Source organism: Lissotriton vulgaris, chromosome 10 (assembly GCF_964263255.1).
Source record: "Lissotriton vulgaris chromosome 10, aLisVul1.2, whole genome shotgun sequence".
NCBI lineage: Eukaryota > Metazoa > Chordata > Amphibia > Caudata > Salamandridae > Lissotriton > Lissotriton vulgaris.
In genome coordinates this window covers 457257704-457282739 of record NC_141698.1, presented here as the reverse complement: position 1 = coordinate 457282739, position 25036 = coordinate 457257704, and the positions used below count along the sequence as shown (strand labels likewise).

The 25036-nt window shown below is 44.2% G+C and overlaps 1 protein-coding gene across 1 annotated transcript in view; it reads left to right on the top strand.

The window, feature by feature from the left end:
• The window catches only part of CFAP70 (cilia and flagella associated protein 70), a 1103282-nt gene that overhangs the window by 464146 nt on the left and 614100 nt on the right, over window positions 1–25036 (top strand). The window contains exon 14 of the mRNA XM_086941320.1: window positions 20592–20652. Coding sequence (XP_086797446.1) covers window positions 20592–20652 — 61 coding nt within the window. The remainder of the gene's footprint in view (window positions 1–20591; window positions 20653–25036) is intronic.

The following is a 25036-nucleotide window of genomic DNA, read 5'->3' as shown; positions in this document are numbered from 1 at the left end:
CTCTGGACGGGTCATTTGGTAATTCCTGGTAACTGACACCGTCGGACAGTTGTCTGTGAATTTCCTCCTTGTACTTGGACACGTCCTGGACAACGATTGCCCCGCCTTTGTCGGCGGGTTTGATGACAACCCGTTTGTTGGCAGAAAGATCCGTGAGTGCTTGTTTTTCCTTCTTACTGAGGTTGAATCTGACATACTTTTTAGTACTCAAAGTTTGATCGGCTGCTTTAGTGACAATGTCTTCAAAGGCCAGGATTCTGGGGCTCATAGCATAGGTTGGTGGAAAAAAGGTAGATGGTTCCCTCAGACCCGTGATAGATCCTAGTTGTCTGATCGTTTGGTTACGAAAAAAGTACCTTAGTCGAATCTTTCTGAAGAATCTGTACAGTTCAGTCCTCAGTTGAAATTTATTTGCTGGAGTGGTGGGCACAAAAGAGAGGCCTTTGCTTAATACCTTGATTTCATCATCTTTAAGTTGGTAAGTAGAGATGTTAATCACAGGATTGGTATTGGCCAAAGTGGTAGGAGAAGCCTCGGGTACGGTACTAGCTGTTTCCATCACCACCGATAGGTGTTCCTCCGAGTTGAAATTTCGCCATGTGGTTCGGGGCGGAATGTAACTTGTTTTGGTGATTTGCCCTGTTGCCGTCCCATCCGGGATTCTGTTGCTGCCCTCTCCTCTGTCCTCTGTTCCAGTTGGTACCGCGCCCTCGGGGGGGACGCCATTGTCCCCGGCCCTGTTCTAAAAAATGAGGTTGAAATTGAGGGGGGTACTGTGGGTAATTAGGATCTCCAGATGGATAATTGTACGAGTTACTTGGTCCGGCCTCGCTGTCACTGCTGTCACTGCCGGAACTATAGGAGGAATCCGAAAAGGTTGAAAAGTTTCTTCTGCCTCTGAAGCCACCGCGGCCGCGGTTGGAGAAACGTCCTTGGGTGTCCTGCTTGTAGTAATCAGGTTGCAGGTAAGGGTACACAGATTTCTTATCAAAGGTTCTAAGGTCTCTCGCTAATTTCTCCAATTTTTTGGTTTGTGCAGTAATGTCAAATTCTTTAATCGATGCTTCCAGATTCTCAAGCGCTTCTTTGCTTTTGGTTAAAGTGCTGTCCCCTAAGATCTCAGCTTTAAGGTCTGCGATTTCTTTGCTGAGTGAAACAACTCTCAATTACAAGATGCTAAAAATAGTGCCAGCGAAACATTTTCACTTCTTGGGCGAGAACATTTGTATGGACCACTTAAAGGATTTTATACCCCTCTTACTACAATAGATAACCGTGAGAAGTTGGATAACAGTAAGAAAACACAAAGTTCTTGTAGCCTATCATCCTGTATCCGTCTCATACCACAATGCTGACTAAGAACGAGACCTCTTCTAGAAGAACTAGATAAAACAGTGTGAACCACTGGGACAACTATGTTCAAGTCATAGAAAAGATGAGACATGCTATGCTTTAGTGGAAATACAAAGCCAACATCTGTTTAGGCCATGATATATATTTTTTTTTTAAACCTTTATTTAACATTTGCAATCAAATACAAACAAGGGCCTACAACCCCCAGGGCTGGCCGCTAATCATAGGATCTCAATTCACAATGCGCATCGGTTGCAAAGGTAATTCAAGTTAGTCACAGGATAAGAGGTTTTCATTTTGAAAATAATAAGTAGAGAGAGTCAGGTATGGCACAGCGTCTCGGATCACAAAGAGGGGGCGAGCAAAGAAACAACATATCCAAGAGAAACTCGCTATCAACTAAGTCAACGGAATTAAGACGTAAGTCATCAGGATAAACTAGTGCATTGTGATCGTCGACTCCATCAGTAATGTCCGCCCCAGAACACCAAAACCTCGAACAATCAAGGTGCAAATACAGAGATCAGGATGTGTGAAACCGAACCCGCTATACTAACCCGGGAGAAGAAAAGAGAAGAAGACAAGGGGAAGAGTAGGAAGAAAGAGGCCATAGAACAAAAATAAAAACGAACACCCATCCCCACACCCCCCACCCTGCACCCCTGCTGATGACTACGGCCACCCCCCTCGCAGCGTGCCTGTCGCCCAGTAAGAGAACCCGAAATATAGAAGATGAGAAAGAAGGAAAAGGCGAAGAACCCCACCCAGTGAGGGAAATCGGAGGAGGGCATGTTGTACGGACTCCCGGTCTCCTTCCTCCGTCATGATCAACCCTGCCCCGGACTCAGTTAGATCAGATAAACAATCCCGGTAAACCTATACGACAATGAGAGACCCAGATAACAGTATCAACCCTGGCCCCGCCTATCAAATGCACAGAAATCATTAATTAAAGAAAGTCCTTTCCACGAAGCACTGCAAGAGTCTGAAGAACAGAGGCTAACAGAGAAGAAAAGTGCGGCAGTTCTCGATGTGAAAAGTCGGTGCCAATGATGCCCCTCCCCGCCTCTGAAGCCAAGCAGTACCCCATCCGCCATCTTGAAAGCCCGACAGGGGAGGGGAGTCGACAAAATCCAAAACAACAAAGGATAAGGAATGGAAAGTTCCAGAATGGGGATATCTTGCAAGTGTCCCACAGGATACACAATCGGGGGTTCCAACGGCTCCACAGGGTAATCGGGCACTGTACAGTCGGATAGGTCAAATATAATAGGAGCAAGCCCTGCTTCCAGCGCCGGGTCAATACAAGTCTCCAAGGCATAAATTGAAATGCAGGCTGGTTGCCGGGGCGCGGGTGTCGAGTCGGGATCCGCTCTCAGGTCTGCGAGTCCATCTGTCTCAGACAGCATGCTGCAAGTCCGGGCTGCAATGGTTCCCTTGAGTGCCATAAGTGCCTCCAACACCATTCGCAGTGACTGGCCAGTTCGAGCCTGCTCCGCTAGCTGCTTTTCTTCCTCCAACATGGTACCACCCATCGAGTGGCGCCTTCTCCGGGGCAAAATTAGACGGAGCAGGAGTAAGCCATGAGGGACTGATATGTAACAAGCAATAATACGCAGCGAGGTACCGACCCGGGGGGATCGACGATGCGAATGTCGTACCCCCGGTCATGGACCCCCGCGACACATCGCTGTGCGTCACTCGTCGCCTCACCTATTGTAGAGCACCAGACAGTTGGTGGTAGCAGACCAATCAAAAGTCCGAATGCTCCAGAGAGCGGACCCGACCACGTTCAGCAGTCCGTTGTTATTCAACCCGGACCCGGCAGAGCCCGCACTCGAGACCCCGGCTTCCCCGCTGAGTTAGGCCTCGGAGACCATAGATGTATCTCCGCTCCACAACGGCGGAGAAACTCCGGGATTGCGCCACTGGAAAGCAGGTCAAATCACACACACGGATCCGGTGCGGTTTAACCAGGATAGTCGGCAGGATAATAGGCCGAAAGACGGAGGTCGGCGGAGCCGGAAGACTATGCGGCCATCTTGGTTGGTGTCGTAGCTCCTCCTCTAGGCCATGATACCTAAGAGGTCACACCTTACCTTCATTTGATATTAGATGCTCTACAAAAGGTTAGAGCGAACACTTGAAGAATCTCTTGGTAAGCAGATTATGGTCTCTTCACAAACAAAACCTACAAGTAAATATGCTAGAATTTAAAGTGGTGAGACTTGCTTTGAAGGTTCTTTTACCCCTCATACACCAAAAAGATTTACGATAAAAACAGACAACATGACTGTGTTATATTGCATCTGAAAATAAGTAACAAAATCCAACCTGTTGTCCAGAGAAGCGCATAAATTATGACATTGGGTCCTGTGACTCAAAATCAACTTAATAAGCCAAGGGTGCCCCAAGAAACGGGAAAGAATTTGACGAAAGTGGAACACCTATTGGGGTAACATATGCTCCCCCAGCCATTTGACCCAGGTGGGAGATTCTGAGAACGACCCCACATGACGCACAGGATAGCCCAACCTGATTTAAATTGTGTGCTTGGTAAATAAATAAATAAATGTATGGCTTTGTGTCAATCACACTGTAGATGTACTTGGTTGCCTTGAAACAGCAATGGATATATAAGTACTTGGCTGTTTTAAAATGATAACTGTGATTTGCTCTGTCTTATGGTTAAATAAAAGGAAGATTAAAAACATACTTAATAGTGGAACAGGTCCCAAGTTTGCAGAGCGAGATAGCGGACGCCTTTAGAAGGAGACAGGAGATACGTTGACTGCCATGATTGGGAATTAAATTCAAATCAGTTAGATCTTGGAATATTCCAAAGGTAGGGCACACCCAATTAGATCTAGCTGCAATGCAAGGTCCTGAAACTCCACAAGCAGTTGGTGGTACCTCAACCCGACTGGGGAAGTGTTTTCAATACGCTGGTTAGGGAAGTTTATTTACACTTTTCTACCAATACCACTCATCCCAAGGGTTCTATGGAAAATAAAGGAAGAATCTTGTAGATTGATCCTAATAGCAGTAGTGTCAACTTGACATTTCTAGTTCACGGAACTTTGGGACCTTTCATTTCAGACCCTTATTCAGTTCAAAGATGATCCTTTTCTGTTGTCCAAGAACCAGGATTAGATTCTGCACCATGACCCAGCATCTCTACACTTGACTGCCTGGCTGCTGCAGACATGGAGTTTGGACCTTTAAACCTACCACTTTCTTGTAGAAAGATTTTCAAGCAGCTAGAGTTACTTCCACTATTAAAACTTACTCTGCAAAAGGGAAGATATTTTGCATTTGGGCTTTAAGGAATAATTTGGACCCTCTCAGCATGGTCTCACTCAAAATACTACTTTACATGTTGAGTCCAGCCGAATATGGGTTGTGTTGTTCATCAATCGAGGTTTAGCTATTTCAAGATACCTAATACTCGAATGGTAATTTCCACTAGAATAGTAAAGGAATTAATTTGGGGTCTATGCCCCACTTATCAATAGTCCACTTTTGTGGGAAATAAATACACTCTTAGGCCAGCTCACCAGACAGCCATTTTAACTGCTATATAAAGCCTCCCTGTAAATGTCATCACAGAAGAAGATCATCTAACTGGCAAGAACCTACCACTCTAGTCTGGGTAAGTCGGATACACACCGAAGATAACCTGTGATCACCCTCTGGTAGCTAGGTGCAGAGCATTCAGGCTTATTTGAAAAGGCTATTCGAAAAGTGTGCAACACACTCACACAGTAACACAGTAAATGCACAACAAAATGAGATCACTATATTGTAAACACATTAAGGCCAAAACAATATAACTCACATAAGTAGTGCACCAAAAGAAGTCTCATTTGTTGCAAATGACATGAAGTATATGTATACTTTTGGAAAGATGCTACTATCACTTTAAAAGCATGTAACACAAATACTTTTCAAAGTACATAAACATTGCTTTAAAGGCAAGTAATACCCAGGTATTTTCCAAGATATGCAAGTTTGAATAGAACATTAGCTGCATCTACAAAACATGAGGCACAGAAGCACCTGCACTCCTAATAAATATTATACAACACGTTTGTTACACTTCTGAGGTGGGGAGCCCTTTTTAGAGTAAATGCAGGCAAAGTGCATGCACACTTCATAGGGGCTTGAATGCCAGCTGTGCAACCCAGGGTGCTAGGTCCAGAGGGAAGCGCCAGGGCTTCAGTAGCTCTCAGAAGAATGATAGTTCGGCCACACCCTGGTCATTACAAATGCCCTGGGCCAAATTCACCAGCTGCAGAGTTACACGGCTGGGGCTGGTAGGGAATCTTTTATGGCCCTGAGATTCCCCACAACAGGGCTGAGTCAACAAGCTTTTGGAGAACCCTTTGGGGCACAAAGGAAGTAGCAAGCAGCAGGCCAGCACATTTTGGTCAGGTTGCAAAGTGGTATCCTCTCCTGTAGCCCAGGAGGCAGCAGGCCAACACAGCAAAACAAGTTAGCAAAATGGCGGATCTTCCTAGCAGCACAGCAGTCCTTCTGACAATGTGCAGATGTAGAGCCAGCAGTGTCTGGTTACAAGTCCCATGCAGTATCTAAAGATATGGGGTCAGAGACCAGTACTTATACTCAAAAATGCCTTTGATGAAGGGGTGAGCTCAAAAGAGCTCTCTGAAGTGCCAACAATCCCTTTTAGCCCAGCCCTGACTCCAGACAATTAGTAGGGAATAATTCAGACCTTTGTGTGTGAGCAGAACACAGCCTTTTTAAATTTAAGTATGAACCACCTCTCCTTCACCCTGCCCAGGAAGACTATTAGTATATAGATGAATGCATCCCCAGTCACACCCAGCCCTTCCTGTTTTGTGGCTGTTTAGAGAGTATGTGCAAAGTGTCGCTGTCAGCAAGCCAAACGTGATTTAGATGCAGGCTGCAAAGCTTAAATCGTTATAGCCCCAGAGAAATGCCCACTTCAAAAAGTGGCATTTATAAAATAGTAAATGCAAAATCCAACTTCCCCAGCTAGTAGGATTTATCTCTATCATTTTAAACATACCAAACATGGCAACACCACTCCTTTCTGACCAGCAATTAAAACCTATAAGTTCATAAGGGAATTCATAATGCGAGCCTATGAGAGGAGTTGGCCTCACAACAATGAGAAACGAAATAGACTGTTTGTCACTACCAGGACATGCAAAACATAAAGGTACATGTCCCACCTTTTACTTACACAGCACCCTGTCAGTAAGGCTACCCATGGCCTAACTTAGGGGTGACCTATGTCTAATAAAATGGGAGTTTAAAGCTTGACAAGTAGTTTTATATGCAGAGTCAAAGTGGCAGTAAACTACACACACAGAACCTGCAGTGGCAAGCTTGAAACAGGTTAATTCTACTTCTACTGCTACTTCTGTGGGTACTGCAGACCGACTAATAGCTTGTGAAGTACAGGTCCTGGATACATGGTATAACACTTTTCAAGGGACTTACAAGTAAATCTAATATGCCAAATATGTATAAACTAATCATACCATGTTTGGGAGGAGAGAGTGTGCACTTTAGCACTGTTTAGCTGTGGTAAAGTGCCCAGAGTCCTAAAGTCAACAAAAACGAGGTCAGAAAAAAGGGAGGAGGAAGGTAAAAAGTTTGGGGATAATCCTGTATAAAGGGCCAGGTCCAACAGTAAACTTATCAACTAATTAATGTGCTGACTTTTCCCCACAACCATAAAAGAGCTGAAACCTGGAGTCTGAGATTATTCCGTGATGTCAAATGATTTTAAGTCTGTATCCACTTCATCTCCGCCCTCTTCCAGCCCTAGAGTCAGCTCAAGAAAAGCCCTTCTATCATGAGGTAGAGAGGTGGGTTATTGCTCCATGCTTCTTGTTTTATTTTAACTAGCTTTCTTACAGACGTGTAACGGGATCAGTAATAGATCAACTGTGTATCATTAAATACATTTAGAAAATAAAACAATGTAAAATAAGATATGTAAATTAAATATAAAAACATTCTAAAGATCTAGGGCCAGATGTAGGTCTCAAAATACTGGTCGGAATCGGCCGAAAATACCGATTTTCGGCCGTTTCCGACCAGTATTTTGACATTGGTATGTAGGAGCACTGAAAACATACAGATTCGGTAATTTTACTGAATCGATAATTTTACCAAATCAGTAAAATTACTGATTCTGTAAAATTACAGAATCAGTAAATGTTACCAATTCTGTAAATTTACTGATCGGTAAAATTACCGAATCTGTATTTTCCTATGTAGGTAGCACTTCTAACAGTGCTACAGGGCCTTTAGAATTCGTTATTTAGCATGTAATACAATTGCATGGTAAATAACGAATTCTTGTGTACATGCACATCTGTGCATGTACACCTGTGCCATATGGCACACAGACATGCCGTAAGGGCATGTATGTGTGCCTCATGGCGCACAAGCCAGTTACAGGGGTGCAACAGGGTGTCAAAGTGACACCCTGTTCCCCTTTGCAGTTCGGTATTTTTACCGATTCGGTAAATACCGAATCGGTATTTGCTATTGAATCCTATGGGTTTCAAGGCCCATAGGATTCAATAGCAAATACCGATTGGGTATTTACATCAGATTTACCGATTCTAGACTACCGAACCGGTAGAATTCGGTATTTTAGAATCGGTAAATCTAACTTACCTACATCTAGCCCCTAGTACCCAAAAAAAGACAACCAGGGAAAATTATGCACTGAAGTAATAGGGAAAAGAGTGGATAAAATAATAGATGTAGGCAAATCCCAAAAACCTGAATCTAGTTCTCAGTCAAGGGGTACAATGTTTTTTTCATATTGCCAAAAAGCCACATTATCTGGTTTTGTGACTTACCATGTTAGTCCTGGTACCATTGACGTGAGTCTCCCTTCCATTTTTCACTGATTGCCTCCTCTGTTTTTGATATGTTTTGCTGGTTTAGATGCTTTGGCCCCAGTGCCACTGCTATTGAGTGCCAAGGTGCAAGTGCTCCCTATGTTAAATTGATGTATTGATTAGTGACTCCATGATTGGGTTATTTGATTTACTTGTCAGACCGAAGTACAGTGCACCATGTGTGCCCAAGGCCTGTAAATCAAATGCTGCTGGTGGGCTTGTAGCACTGGTTGTGCCACCCACAGAAGCTGCTTGTAAAGTGTGTCTCAGGTCTGCCATGGCAGAGCCTGTGTGCAGTCTACTACTGCCATGTCGCCTTGGCAAGTGCACCCACGTGCCAGTCCCTAAACCTTCCAATTTCTACATTTTAGTCGCCCCTAAGGTAGGTCCTAGGGCAGGGTGCATTGTATGTAAAAGGTAGGTCATGCCCTGATGTGTGTGGCATGACCTGATAGTGAATTACAGCCTGTTACATTTTTCACTATTGCAAGGCTACCTGTCACCATAGGCCAGAATGGGCAGTTTGATTATAACATCTTATAATTAGTTTGATTATAACATCTTATAATCCTAACTGACCCAGGGAACATTGTAGAAATTTGAAATTAGTATGCCTGAACTCAGAATGATAAAATACATCTTTTAAAATGTTTTTTATAATTCTTTTTATTGAAATAAAATGTCAGCAAAAACACAATATAGAGGATCGTTCAAAATTGTAGACTCTACATCTGGGGGTTACAGAATAATCAGTAAATACAACTGAAAAGGAACTTCACGGGGAGGGGGGGGTCATCCTGAGCAGCATCCCTGGGTGGTGTACAAATCTCTCAGCTGTAGCGATTCCAAGGGCCCCAGACAAGTGACCACTTCCTTGGGCATACCCTTGCAAGATACACCGTTTTCTCCCTAAACATGCACCAATCCAAATTGCTTTCCCACGCGTCCAGGGCAGATGGTGCTCTGCCCCCCACAATTGAGCAATATTTCTTTTAGCCAGCATAAACTCTAGTGTGGCCCATTGTGTCTGAGAAGTGTTTAAGTTGGAGGGTTCCCATATATTCAAGCGGCAATTTCTTGCCTCCGGGGACAGGAAGACTCCCAATACCTTGCTCATTGTGATATGTACTTTGTGCCAGTAAGTGGTAATATGTGTACGCTAACAGATGGTATGCATAAATGTACCTGTGAGACCACATTGCCGTGCTTCATAGCCCTGTGTAAGCAACCACATGTTCACCAGTCGAGGTCTCATGATCTAGATCCTATGTATAATCTTAAGCTGGACTAATTTTAGGCGAGCTGGGATTGCCACCTCCCTGGGAGATGACACCGCTGTCTGCCAATCTTCGTCATCAAGCTCTATCCCATCCAGCACTCACTTGTCCCTCAACACCCGAAGGGGATCCACCATATGGTTGATTAGCTTTTTGTAAATTAATGAGATTGTCTTCTCGGGAAGGGGACCATCCAGTACTCTGTCCTCTAATGGAGAGGCCTCTGGGGGATCAATACCCCTAGGCAAAGTAGACAGAAGTGAGTGCCGAACCTGCACATAGCGGAAATTTTCCGCATCTGCTAGCTCATATTCCTTCTGCATCTCCTCAAAGGATTTAACTCTCCCCTTCCTCCATATGTCCCAGACAGTGGAAATTCCTATAAGGTCCTACTTGTCTAAACCCTTTGTCTTCCAGAGATTACCAAGTTTCTCGGAGTCCCAATGGGTGGCTAAAGTTAGCCTGTGCCTCCATCCCAGAGAACCGGTGGCATCATGCCAAATCTGAACTGTGTGTTTCGTTGGTCCTGTTAATGCCAGTCTCTTCGGTCGGGAATACAAGGCCCTACTATATTTACACCCTGGGAGGAGCCACCTGTCCATGGCGTAGCCCGGGTCATCTACACAACCGTATGTACCGTGGTGGATCGCTGCCAGCTGGGAGGCCCAATAATACCTCCTGATATCCGTGAGACTGATGCTTCCATCATACCAGCTGAGTGTTAGTTTATTTAGTGCGATTCTGGGTATGCCATCCCACAGTAAACTCTTCTGAAGGCCCTCAATCTCACGGAAATAGCCGGCTGGCACAACATCTAAGGTGGTCTGTAAGGCATAGAGATATCGAGGCAGGGCCATCATTTTAAAGTGGGCCGCCCTACCCATAAGCGAAATAGGGAGTTTCCTCCAGCTGGCAATATTGCTCTGGGCATACTTAACCGAAGGATCCAGTGAGATGAAAACTCCTAAATACTTGAACCCCTCAGTGTTTACCTGTATAGAGCACTTTCATGGAGGGACAGGGGGATCTCCCCTCAGGAAAAATAGCAAGGATTTCTCCCAATTAATCAAGAGTCCCGAATATCTCCCTAAAGAGGTCGGGACATCTAAAACCACCAAGGGACTTACAGGGGGAAGCCAAGTAAAGCAGTATATCGTCAGCGTACAGTGATATGCGATCCTCCTATCCGGGGGACCACCCCAACCCTCTAATCATTGGTTCCCAATGTATTAAGGCTGCCAGTGGCTCCAATGCCAGAGACAAGAGAAGGGGGGACAGCGGGCAACCCTGACGGATACACTGGCCAAGTGAAAACGAGGTCGAAACTCTGTTGTTTACCACCACTTGGGCGAGCGGCTCGCCCTACAGCAGACGTACCCACTTGATGAATTCGGCACCGAATCCAAACTTGGCAAGAACAGCACACAAATAGGGCCATTCAATCTTATCAAAGGCCATTGTTGCCTCTAGTGACGCTATAATGGCCGGCTCCCGCAGGATGTGGACTCTATCGTCCTGCGCAGTCTGCGCAAGTTTGAGGATGTGTTCCTATGTGGCATGAAGCCAGATTGATTGGGGTGTACCATACCGCCGATTACTTTTACCAATCGGTTCATCAAGAGCTTGGCTAAGATCTTCGGCTCAGCATTTAAGAGAGAGATAGGCCTATACGAGGCACAGTCCGTTCTAACCTTGCCTTCCTTGTGGATCGTGACAACAGTAGCTATTCTCTGTTCCCTTGGTAGTATTCCCTTGTCTCTGGATTCCACAAACATCGCTTTTAAGTAAGGTGCAAGTTTGTCTGGCCTGAGTTTGTAGAGCTCGATAGGAAGCCCGTTGGAACCCAGTGCCTTCCCAGAATTTAATGAATGGGTTGCTTCGGCAATTTTGTCCATAGCAAGTGGGCTATCCATATAGTCATCGTCTTCAGGGGAAAGACAGGGGAGCTTGATGTCACGGAGTAATCCCTGGTAGTCAGTCTCCGTATGAGGGGAGACCGACTTGTAGACTGCCTGAAAGTGGTCCGCAAACTTGTTCACTATCTCCTGTGGTTCAGTAAGTAATGCCCCCCCCCCACCTCCATCTTGAGCTCCGGGACAAGACGGCTCGCCCATTCCCTCATGCCCAGCCATGCAATAAGCTTCCCAGCATTATCTCCCAAGTCATACAGCCTGCCCTGTTGTTCCCTGCTAAAAGCTTTAGCCCTGTCTGAGACCAGTGCCTTATAGTCGTGTTGTTTCAGGCTTAGCAGGTGAACTTTAGCCTGCCTTATAACAAGTTCCAACTCACCCTCCAACCTGTAAGTTTCAGCTCCACCACCTCCCTCTGCTTCTCCTTCTTAGAGCCTGCTATCAAGGACAAAGCTTGACCTCTGATGACGGTTTTAAACGCCTCCCACAAGGACTGAGAGGAGGATACCGACCCTACATTATTGGTAAAGTATTCGTCCAGAGTTTTAATGAGGTCCTTGCAAATCTTGGGATTACGCGGGTACCAAGGGTTGATTGGGGCAACCCTCCCTGCAGTGCCCTGACTTACGATCACGTGAACCCACAGTGGATAATGATCCGAGATCTCTCTAGCTAAGTGCCTAATTTCTGCTATGTATAATGCTTGTGGGGCAGGGACAAGGCAGTAGTCTAGTCTTGAGAGACTGTGGTGAGCCCCAGAGTGAAATCTATATTGTGTTTGATCCAGGTGATGGAGCCTCCAGCTATCTACCAGTCCCATTGCATCTGTGAAATCTGGTAGCCATCGCACCGCCCGTCCTGTCTCCCAGGGGGGATGCCTGTCTAACACGCCGGAGACGACTGCGTTAAAGTCGCATCCCAAGATTAAAAGCCCCTCTGGGACGGTGAGCAGGACCGCCCCCAGATCAGCGAATGTTGTGCCTTGTAGTCCTGGAGGAACATAGAGAGAAATGTTATGCGTCGGCCCTCCCACATGCCCGTGACCCCGGTGTATCTGCCTTCTATCATCCTCCCAAGTGGAGGTTACTGCCAATGGAAATGCATTTTGAAACAGAATCCCCATCCCCCTGGGTCCAGATGAACACCCTGAGTGTGCAACCATCTTGTACCCCCCGCTATGCATTGCTTTGCATGACTTGCCAACTAGATGCGTCTCCTGAAGCAGGACCACGTCCGGGACATGCCTCTTGACATACTGGAGAACCACACTCTGTTTGATCTTATCCTATCTTCCAACCCGTTAACCTTCCAACATAAAACCTTCACTTCCTTATCCCCCATCGTCTACACAGTAAAGTTGACAATCCTCCGCATTTTCTCTGTCAGGTCTACGTATTGTGCCGATGCAACCAACAAACCACCAAACAGGTGAACCAAACACCCCTGCCCAACACCCCCCTACCCTGCCCTCTGGGCTCAGGACAGGACATCGAAAAACTTGCAGAGCCCTCTTATTTTTAGCGTAAGAGTCCCACCCTCCCCAACCCCCCCAACAAGATTACCCCCATATGTGCAAACTAGTTGTCCTCCAGGCCTCAGCTTCAGGATGGCTGACTGTCCGCACTTTCAACAGCTCCACGATCTGCTGGGTCCTGATTCCCTCGATATTCGATCCATTCCGCCACTGCCTTCGGCTGATCAAAAAACCAAGGGCTCCATTACGATGTCGGGCGGATCGCCACCGCCATGGTGGCGGTTGAGATCCGCCTTACAGAAATGCCCGCCACCCTTTTCCCCCCGCCACATTACAATGGCGGGGGGGACCGCAACGTATGGAAACACCGCCCGCCACTGTTCCGCCCCGGTCGCATTGCGGCCGGGGCGGAAAATGAATAATATGGTGGCGTGTCTATGAGACACCGCCAGCCATATTACAATGGCACAAGTGCAATGCCTTTCCGCAGCGGCAATGCCACCACGGAAAGGCAGGCGGTGTTCACTCTGGGGGCTTCTTGTGGGCCCCCGGAGTGAAGGCCAAAGGGGGGTGGCACGCGGGGGGTACCTGTGGTACCCCCCTGCATTTACGTAATCAAAGCAGCAGGCACCGCGCGGTGCCTGCCGCTTTGATTATGTAAATGATGCAAAGCATTTTAGTATTGTGGCGGGCGGAGCACAGATCTCCGCCCGCCACAATACTACTAATACAGGATGTGCCCGCCACTATGGCGGGCACATCCTAATGGTGCGTGCGGGACCCCCGCCCTCCATCCTAATGGGGCCCCAAGTTCGTCCCTCCGCCTCGACCTGGAAAAGGGCTGGGAACAACATCGAGTATTTCAAGCCCCTTTCCCTCAGGTCAGGTTTAACTGATAGAAATGATCTCCTCTGCTGTTGCACTCTTTGTGTGAAGTCTGGAAAAAAGGAGACAGTAGCATTCTCATACCTGAGCGGGGCTTTGGCTCTCGAGTTTTAAAATGCATCTTTTAGAGAAGTTGGTTTTAACATTCTGTGTTTGAAAATACCACTTTTAGAAAGTAGGTATTTTCTTGCCTAACCAGCCAGCCTTCTCTGCTAGCTTGTGTATTGTATGTCTGGTTTGTGAGTGACAAGGGCTGGGGTGGCTCCAGGAGACAGGGTGAGTCAGCACAAGGCTGAATATACCTATCTGCATGTAGATGGGTGGGATGAGGAGCACCTGGGTCTGAATAGGACTGTGTCTGCCTTCCACAAGGCTGGCTCCTCCTCCTGTGGTGTGTCTGGTGACTCTGGCCCACCCTCCAAAGGAAAGAAGGAGTCCTGTAAACAAACTGGTCTTGTGTTAAGTCTATGTAAAGAATACTTATTTTTTTTAAAACTGTGTTGTGTCCATCTGTAGTGTTTTCACTGTATTACTGTATATGTTCACAAATGGTTAACACACTGCCTCTGAGATAAGCCTGTCTGCTTGTGCCAAGCTACCAAGGGTTGAGCAGGGGTTATCCAGTAGTGTTATCCCCTTTCCCTGACATAGAAGCAAGGATCCCTATTTGGTCTAAGGTGTATACCATTGGCAACTAGGGACCCCTAGTTCTAACAAACCAAATTCTCTGTTTTGTATGTTTGATTGCATATTCCGTACAACTATTTGCTTCATGGATTTTGTGGTTGAGAAATCTACATGGTGTTTGTTTTCGAAAAAAAATTTAGGGGAACCTGCAACATATTGTCTTCTTTATACTGACTAAAAGGATTTCCAAAAGATGACCTGCTGACCCCACACCCTGTAGGACCTATCTCCATTGTAATGATCTCAGCATGTTACCGAGGCAAGGTTGCTTTGTGATCAATATATGTAAAACGTTTCTTCTTCCGGGTTGTTTAAGGACATCTCATCATTCGCTTCTATTGGCATGGAATTACAGCCTCTGAGGACCTTCCATGAAACACACCAGTACACCAGATACCTGCAGAAACAGTCAATTGCTGAAGAACCATAGCACTGATTACCCTGCATCTGTGTCTCAGATTTCCTCTAATGATACCACACTGAGATCTTTAGAATTTACTTCTGGCTTAAGTACTGACATAAAATATCTACAACTCTATCAGATTAGGTGGTTTTGGGATATAACACCTTGATTGGTCCTCTGCCTGTGTTAGGTGAGACTGCCCTCTTCAAGGTAAAGGATGTGTAAACCTGTCGTGAGTGGCCCATATTCAGGGGAATCAGGTATCCTGACATTATTTTGTACTCAGCGCATACAAAATCAAGAGTGCATGTTGAAAACTTAGGCCATAAATTGGCATTGAGGCAATGAGCCTGGCTCAAGAGGGGTGTTAACTCGAAACTGGCCAATGATGCTTGTTTCCGGGCCAGGGAAGACCTCATTTGGCAGTTCGAAATGGACTGTTCCCATGAGGGGCATGGTCAAGAGTGATTTGCATATGGCTGTGTCTGAACTGGGGTGGTGAAGTGAGCTAAAGAACAATTACGGATTCAACCCAGATTTGTGACTGGGGTGAGTGTCTGAAAAGTTTCAGCGCTCCATCCATCATTTCCTTGTGTTTGCTTTGTCCCTCCTAGGTTGGCAGGGTATGCTCAAACGTACCTCTGGATTCAAGCTAGCCTGGCTGATGAGGGGTGTTACCCTGAAACCGGTCCCAGGATGCTTGTTTCTGGTTCAGGGAAGACCTGCTTGGCAGATTGGGCTGGACTGTTCCAATTAGGGACAGGGTGAAGACTATTTTGCATATGGGGGTCTGAACTGGGGTGGCGAAGTGAGCTAAAGAACTATGATGGGTTCAACCCAGATCTGTGACTGGGGGTGAGTGTCTGAAAAGTTTCAGTGCTCTTTCCATCACCTCCTAGTGTTTGCTTTGTCCCGCAACTGGTCTCAACTCCACCTACCCGAGTGGGAGGATCTCCTACAAAGTACCAAACCCACCAATACATCTACTCCCACCCAAGACAATGATACCTACAACCTATGGATCACCAGCTCCCTTGATACAGTTTTACCACTAAAAAACTGCCACCCCAAGCGGGGCAATCCTACAGCCCGTGGTACACAAATGAACTACTAGAGGCCAAACGTGTATGTAAACGACTGGAGAGGAAATGGCGCCTCAGCTACCTCCCATCAGATAAAACTAGCTACAGAACGGCAATTAAAAATTACAAAACGGAAATTCATCTAGCGCAATCTAAATACTTCGAACTCAAGATTGAGAACGCAGCTTTCAAACCCAAATAGATCTATCGAATAGCCAAAACCCTCCTGCAACTTCCAGAACCTGCAAAGCACCATAACAACACTCAGATCCACTGTGAGGAAATAGCTGACTTCTTTCACCAGAAAATAGAAACCATCAATTCTTCTTTTCCCCACCCCGTCACTCTACCCACAGATTTAGTCAACACAGGGTGTACGATAGTCCCTTCTCACGATCTCAACAGCTTTCCTCCTTTAGATCTCACCAAGCTGGAGAAACTTATGGGACAGGTTAAATATGGATCACCTATCGACCCAGCACCTCCCAGTACCCTCACCCAGATTACTCATCTGATCTCGCCCACCATCCTAGACCTGTTCAATTCCTCACTCCATACTGGTATTGTCCCTCCTCTATGGAAGAGAGCAATGGTCAGAGCTCTATTAAAAAAACCTAATCTTGACCAATCTAACCCCGCAAATTACCGTCCCATCTCCCTCTTACCATGGCTCAGTAAACTCTTCGAGAAGCATGTCAACTCCGTTCTCACCGACTTCTTAGAAGCCAATAACATCCTAGATCTCTCCCAGACGGGCTTCAGTCCCCGTCACGGAACGGAGACGGCACTGATTGCAGTTACGGAGGAGGCACGAAGGATCTTGGACGATGGCGGATCCACGGCCATCGTCCTACTTGACCTAAGTGCCGCCTTCGACACTGTCAATCATAATATCCTACTCCATCGTCTTGAGGGACTTCTCCTCTGCCAGTAGACCTCTTAATTGTGGAGTTCCTCAGGGCTCCACCCTGAGCCCCACCCTTTTTAATGTCTATCTGCGCCCCCTACTGATGTTGTCCGCCCATTTGGTGTGAAAATCGTCTCTTACGCGGACGACATGCAGCTAGTGGTATCATTGGACCCCCCCTATACTCTCATCACAGCCTACACAAATGCCTGGAAGCAGTTGCCACCTGGATGTCTGGCTCTTGTCTTAAACTTAACAGGGACAAAACAGAGATAATGCTCCTTGGAAATAACATCGCAAAAACCATTGATTCCATCTGGACTCTCTGTTTAGGTAATCCCCCGCAACCCAAGGAGCAAATCAAGAGCCTGGGCATCTGGCTGGACAACACCCTCTCTTTCAACCATCAGGCTACCAAGCTAGCTGCCACTTGCTTTGAGTTGATGAGACTGCTTCGCAAAATTCTCCCTCTCCTTCCATTCCATTCGAGACGAATTATGGTTCAAGGACTGATCCTCTCCCGCCTCGATTGTGGAAATGCCCTATACCTCGGAGCACCCCAATCCACACTCAACCGACTCCAGGTTATTCAAAACTGTGCGGCAAGAATCCTCCTGAACGTTCCTCGCCGAACCTCAGTAAGAGCCAGACTGAGAGACCTTCACTGGCTCCCGGTGAGAGCCAGAATCGAATTTAAGAGCATGTGCATTGCACATCGCTCTTACTGGGGAACAGGCCCCCTCATCAATTCCCCCCTGGTGAAAGCCTATCAGCCCACCCGCTCTCTCAGATCTGCGACCTCCCACCTCGCCTCAGTACCACGCATCAGGAAGGCCAGATGTGGTGGTCGAGCGCTCTCCTACAATCTAGCCAGGATCTGGAACTCCCTCCTTCTCCATATTAGATCCGAACCTAACCTCCTCACTTTCCGGAAAACTCTCAAAACCTGGCTATTCAGCAAAACTTCGGCTTAAAACCTCACTCCGCCTCTCCCCTCCCACCTCTCTGAACCAGTTCAAGCACTCTACAGCGCTGGGACGCCCCTGGGTAGCCAACGCGCTCTATAAATCCTCATTCCATTCCATTCCATTGTCCGCCTTAAGTTGGCACGGTATTCCCAGACGTGGGTCCCTTGCTCACTTTGCCACTGGATTCAAGCTAGCCTGGCTGATGAGGGTTGTTACCTCGAAACCAGTCCCAGGATGCTTGTTTCCGGTCCAGGGAAGACCTGGCTTGGCAGTTTGGGTTGGACTGTTCTCATGGGGCACAGGGTCAAGGCTGATTTGCATATGGCTGTGTCCAAACTGATATGGCAATGTGAGCTAAAGAATGATAAAGGATTCAACCCAGATCTGTGACTGGGGGTGAGTGTCTGAAAAGTTTTAGCGCTCTGTCCATCATCGCCTTCTGTTTGCATTGTCATTGGAAAGACTTTGAACAGGAAATAAACATAATATTGCTAAAAGCTGCTATAGAGACAGTACCTCACAACAAAATAAACCTGAAGTTTTATATCCTCATTTAGAAAAATAACTTGGTTTTTCCACATTCAGAACAGGAACTTGGACTGGGGACCCATCCTAGATCTAAGGAAACTAAACAAATATATAAGAAAGCAAATATTCACAATGCTAACACTTTAGGATGTGCTACAGTCCTTTGCCAAAGAAGACTTTGTAACCTTGTTAGGTTTGGAGGCCCAGAAAGCCCATATTTTGCATAGGTGTGTGTGCTCTGTCCCACTATTCCCTTCAGCATTGAGTAGTGGTGTGTTGGCCATGCGCCCAATTCACCGAAGATGGCCAACACCCACTGCAGAAAGCTTACAGCATGCGCAATGACGGCTGTCCCCCATATATACATGATTCAAAATAAAGAGAAGTTAATATTGATTTAATAGTTAAAAAGTTATTAAGTTAAAAATTATTTTGTAGCTAATTAAAGAATTAAGATGTTAATTAAGTGTAATTGGTCAAAATAATTGTAGTTAAAATATGTATTCTAAATGTATAGTAAAATAATGCTATATCTAATACAATTAAACAATTATACCAGAGTTAAGCTATTTTTTTTACTTGAAATATTAAAATAAAGTACTCAAAAGTGCTTTACATAATTAAATATATAGGTCTCCAGAGTCTGCACATACACAGGTGACAACAAAAATAAAATAAAGGGGGGCTTGGGGTGTATATCCCCAAAATATCAAATACATATGTACATTTCAATAATATGTATATATGGGAGGAGAGAATGTAAATGTTATAATCACATGTTTAAAAATTGAATTATTTCATTAAATTAAAAGACATTTAAAAAAATCAGGTAGTGGGAATGGAAACTGAACAACGCAGTATTTTAAACTATACATTTTTTATTGTAATAGCAGAAGAGCTAACATTATTTTGAAATGAAATATATATATATATATATATATATATATATATATATATATATATATATATATATATATATATATATATATATATGTATATGTATATATATATATATGTATATATATATGCCACAATGTTTCCAAACCATAGCTTGAAACGCGTTGAGGCTCGATTTGAATAAAGGTGAACCACAAGACTGCTGCGGCTTTCGTGTGTATGAGTTCACACTCCGGGAGTGCCATCCTCACCAGGGCAACTTGTTTGATGGAATTTTAGCTGCTATGTCCAGCCACGAGGGTGGCCCGCCACAAGGTATGGATCCCTTGGTGTTGGAAGATTCGAACACTTGTGCAAAGGAAACGGAGTGTGCCACATGAACTGCGTGAATATGGCAACAAACTGTGTTGGTTTTGTTTTTCTTCACACCACTGTGGTTTTGCTCTATGGATGATGGGATTACAGCGCCACCCACTTGGGTAGTATTTTGGATTTCGGGACAGCATATACCATAATGCACTGGAGGCATATGGTAAATCTGGTGAATCTGGACATGCCCACAAGGGCGTAACATTACCAATAAAGAGCAGGTGTCCTTTATCCGCTGACTGCTGTTATTTCCTTACCAGACGGGGCTCTCGAACAAGAGCACATAGCTTGAAACGCGTTGAGCCAAGATTTGAATTAAGGTGAACCACGAGACTGCTGCGGCTTTCGTGTGTATGAGTTCGCACTCCAGGAGTGCCATCCCCACCAGGGCAACTTGTTTGATACATATATATATATATTTATACACATTTATTCATAGAAATCACTTTCAATGATGTAGAATAAAAGATTTTGCCAGTGTAAAATCCCTCTTGATGTACTTTGTGAAGTAATGTGACTCACTGTAGCATGGTATGTGTAGTGACAACTAACAGTCATGAAACACGTATGATCTAAATAGCTGAGTGCTGTGGTTTTCGCCGTTGTGCGAAATGATGTTTTCCTATGGGTAAGGAAAGTAATGCTGGCCATTCCTGATCATTGCAGTGTCATCCACTGTCTCTGCTCAGGGTTGTGCTACCTTCTGATAGTTAAGAAAACAATGTTAGTTTCCCTGCTGGTAAGCCCTTCAAATAAGCTGCATGCATTTAAATCTACCTTTGGTGGATCCTCCCGGTTTTTAAGCTCTTTACCTGTACTCCGCATCTGCCAAATTAACCCTGGCTGCGGTAACACAAGACATTACTTCGATGCCTTAAAGAGAACACGACTATCATGCATCAATCAGCGCTCTTCAGCATCTCCTTTCTTATTCTTACAGTGTCAATGAGCTTATACCTCCACGACCACAACTGACGCGTCGTTCTGCAGGAGCCAAGAAGGTAAGAACATATATCACACAGGCTCTCCCCTACCCTACCGTGGTGCTGTTCTCATACTACTACTGAGCATGGTAGGATTCACTGGTGAGAATTCAGTACCAAACTGCTCCCCAAAATGATTTGCTCAGCAGATGTTGTAAGGTTGAGGAAGCATAATAAGTTGTGTGCAGTGTAAGTTGCCACTACCACTGATTGAAATATGGATCTTTAAATGTTAAGCAAATGTTTTTCTTCACCTTAACCAGTACCTCCCCTGGTTAGGCATTTGTTTTAATACAACTGAGGTTCATTTGCTGGCATTTTCTAGATATAGGAAAAGGGTTGAAGATGTCTCCATGGCTCCTGGTTGCTTTTGAAATACCCACAAGGAACCTAGATATGTTGTTCCTAATTAACATAAGGCCCACATATATGATTTTTCTACAATTTATTATTTGAAGTTGGTAACCATTGATACAGTACACATTCTCATATTTTTGTTTTGATTTTGGCATTCGGAGCTGAGAACTCATTGATATGCGCCCCATAAAACTTGTCCTATGCAGGTATGCCTTTTATTTTGAATACCCATGTGGAGTTTATCACTATTATAAGAATTTCTTGGAGATCCTTAGTTTATTCAAGTTGTTTTAGACGTTCACATGGCACAGCTCGTGTCTTCACCAGTACCGCTATCGCCAAATAAGTATCCCTCCTACATCAAGGTAAGAATTGAACATGCTCAGTATTTTTTTTAACATCTTTTTATTGAAAGTTTTCTCTTTTAATACAGGCGGCACAGTATTCATTCGTTGTGCATCATATCAATCATGTAACAACAATATTGAGAATATCAAATAACAATGCAGTTGAGGAGAGGACAAGATATGACATATAAATATGTGTGTTACAGTGACTTTGTTGCCTAAACGTTGTTTCGAGGACTTTGTGAGTGTTTCTCGTTGTCTCTGTATGTAATGTCAGTGCCAAGAGTCTGTTGACGATGTCTATTTAAGTGAACTGTAACCAATAGTAAAGAAAAATAAAACATAAAAGAGCGCCATCTGTAACATGTAGAAGCTGCACCGTAGGGTTGGTGTGGGGGAGTGTGAGGATCAGTGTATTGCAAGAGTGGAGATAACGATGATAGCAAAGTCTAGTGAGATGCTTGTGTTGTGCAGGGGCCACAATGGTCACTTGTACTGTCTGGCCCGGCTTGTTGGAATAGTGGCGGTCCCTGAGTTGGGAAGGAAAAAGTAGCAAACCAGTTGATAATCTTAGTGCCCTTGTTACAACCTCAGTTTTACATAATCATTACATTGACAATAATAATTCGCTTAGACAGTAATGTATGCAAAATATATGATTATTTTATTTTTCTTATTGTTTGTTTCATTTTTATATCTTTTTTTCCATATCGGATAACAGAGTTTTGTGTTTCTATTTTTTTAAAAAAAATTTTGGTTTCACTTAATTTATAGAGTAACCATTATAGTTCATACCAGTGACAATAAATAACATACAATACCTATTGTGAAAAAGACACGTCTGGAAGGCACACCAGCAGACCCCTCTGAACACGGAGAAACGCTCACAGTTACCAAATAGTAAAATCTGGAAGAGGCCACCTAGTGAAACCAATCCTCTCAACAAGTCACAATAAGGAATGGTATGTGTGAAAATATAAAGAATGATGGCATAACCATTAGAAAAATATCCTTTCTTCTACACAATCATTGTTAAGAGCATAACTGTGGAACGAACTTCGAGTGAAATATGTTGTGCCTGCGAATCTCTACTCAACTAAAATAATATACTCTACGAGTAATCCAGACTAGAAATAAGAAGTGGAATCAACCAATATCAGCGCTATATATTTCCTGCTCAAACCTCTTCATTATTAAAAACATCAGAACCTCCGTTCTAAGAAATAACTGGAACCTACTCCACAGGATACCTAAGTAAAGAACTTGTTATACACTTGTCTCTGTGTAAAAAACGAAATGACGGTCACCTGATGAAGGCCTCAGGCCGAAACGCGTTGTGTTCTATTCTACCGCATTTTGCCTTCATATAATTCTCCATCGACCGAACATATCGTACAACACACTTTTTTTGTATTTAACTGTGTATTGTTGTATGTCTTTTTCACAATAGGTATTGTATGTTATTTATTGTCACTGGTATGAACTATAATGGTTACTCTATAAATTAAGTGAAACCAAAATTTTTTTTTAAAAAATAGAAACACAAAACTCTGTTATCCGATATGGAAAAAAAGATATAAAAATGAAACAAACAATAAGAAAAATAAAATAATCATATATTTTGCATACATTACTGTCTAAGCGAATTATTATTGTCAATGTAATGATTATGTAAAACTGAGGTTGTAACAAGGGCACTAAGATTATCAACTGGTTTGCTACTTTTTCCTTCCCAACTCATGTCAGTACATTCCCTACGATTAGCAAGCCACTAGGTTGTAGGGGTCCCCTCTTTCCAATTTATGGTGGCGGTCCCTACCATTCTGTCCAAGAGGGGAGGAGGGGGACAGCGTGTTGTGGTGTGGCTGCATCAGTGGCTACAGGGAGTTGTGAGTCTCGTGGTCTGGGTGTGTGAGCTTTTTGAGGAGTTCATCCCAGGCCTGTGCAATTGGATATTTGCGCAATCCACAGTTTCCTCCTTATGTAGCGTAGTGCTCTCTGCTTATGCCCATATTGTGAAGGATTTCTCCCAGCTAGCCGGTGATGGTGGGTCAGTGTGTTTCCATAGTTTCGTGATAAGGCGTTTTGCCGTTATCAAGCCCAGGCCTTTGAATCTGGATGCTACTCTATTTTTTTTGTCCGTGAGTGCAGCCCCAGAACACAGGTTTCCCAGTTGAACAGTAGGGGTTCCGCGGTACAGTTTGTCAATGCGTCCACTACTGCATGTCAGTAGGACCGTAGTGAGGCACAAGACCGCAACATGTGTAGCAGATCAATGCTAATTAGTTTACACCGGGGGCAATCAGAGGTGTTGAGGTGGAAATAGCTATTAATCTTATCAGGGGAGAGGTACGCTTTATGTATTATGTATGTAAGTGGAGAAGTGTGGCTCACTGGTTAGAGCGGCAGACTCTGAAGCAGAGATCAGGCCCGGGACCAGGGTTCAAGTCCCGACGCAGCAGGGTCTTGGGCTCAATGTCCGCGGACTCGATAATTCTAGCCTCGGCGCCTACTCTAATCATGGGTCCCACGCTACAACTCTGGGCAATAGCTTGCTTAATCTCCACAACGGCCTCACTGGGATGCCTGGCTTCACCTTGGGGGTGAAAAAACTGTGGGTAACAAGGACCCCCTGATGAGGATAGATATCCTGGGACAGGGTAAACAATATGTGAGAAATAACAATCCCAGGCATACACTGAGGAAAAACACAATAGATACAACAAACAAACTAGTTCAGTTAGAAAAATTATTATTTTTTAATTTGATAAAAAAGAGATAAAAAGTAAGTGCATTAGTCACAATTAATAAAAATGATACATATGTATTCATGAAACAGATTAAAAAAAGGTTAGATGGCATCCGGTCGACGCGTTTCGACATATACAATATGTCTTCATCAGGACTTTAACCATCAAAAAGTTCTGTAAAACATAATCATAACATAGTATTACTATTATTATTATTAAATTCCTATCGTGACATATTTACAACTGAACTAGTTAATAATTTGTTGCTACATTCTATTGGTAGAAGAATAATCTCCATTCCAACTTCCTGATATACCGCTTAAATTAAACCACTAAACATCTAAACAGCCTATGCATGGACTGTGGTCTCAGAAACAGCGTATGAATAAATTCATGTGTACGATAGATATTTAGACACAAAACATGATAAAGATAGTGTTCTCAAAAACCCGCAAAATACATGGTAGCAGGACAGCAATTATAAGCTCCACTAAGGACCAATTGCCAAGATGGTATGGTATGGGTATAAACTACCCTGTTTTGTATTCATATCAGAGATAAACAATAAAGCTTTGTTGATAATCATTGTTACATTCTTGCCGCCATATCTATATAGTTGATGATACCAACGAAACAGTAACCATTTAAATTAACTCAATACAGTTTGCAGGGAACACATTCACAGTGATGTTAACATATGTCTGTTTCTAAACTATGGAAAGGACCCAATCAGTCATACTTATTAGAAAAGATGAAGATAAAGGAAAGAATGAAAAGAGAAAGAAGGAAAAAATGATAAGGTATTGCTACATTGAAGGGTAATTAAGTAGTAGCTTATTAATTTACTAGGTGTTATTAGATTGTGGGACCTAAAGGATGGGGTGTTGTGTTTTAATAGACAGGAAAGAAGATATAACCTATTTCTAAAAAGTGACCTAAGTTACATTC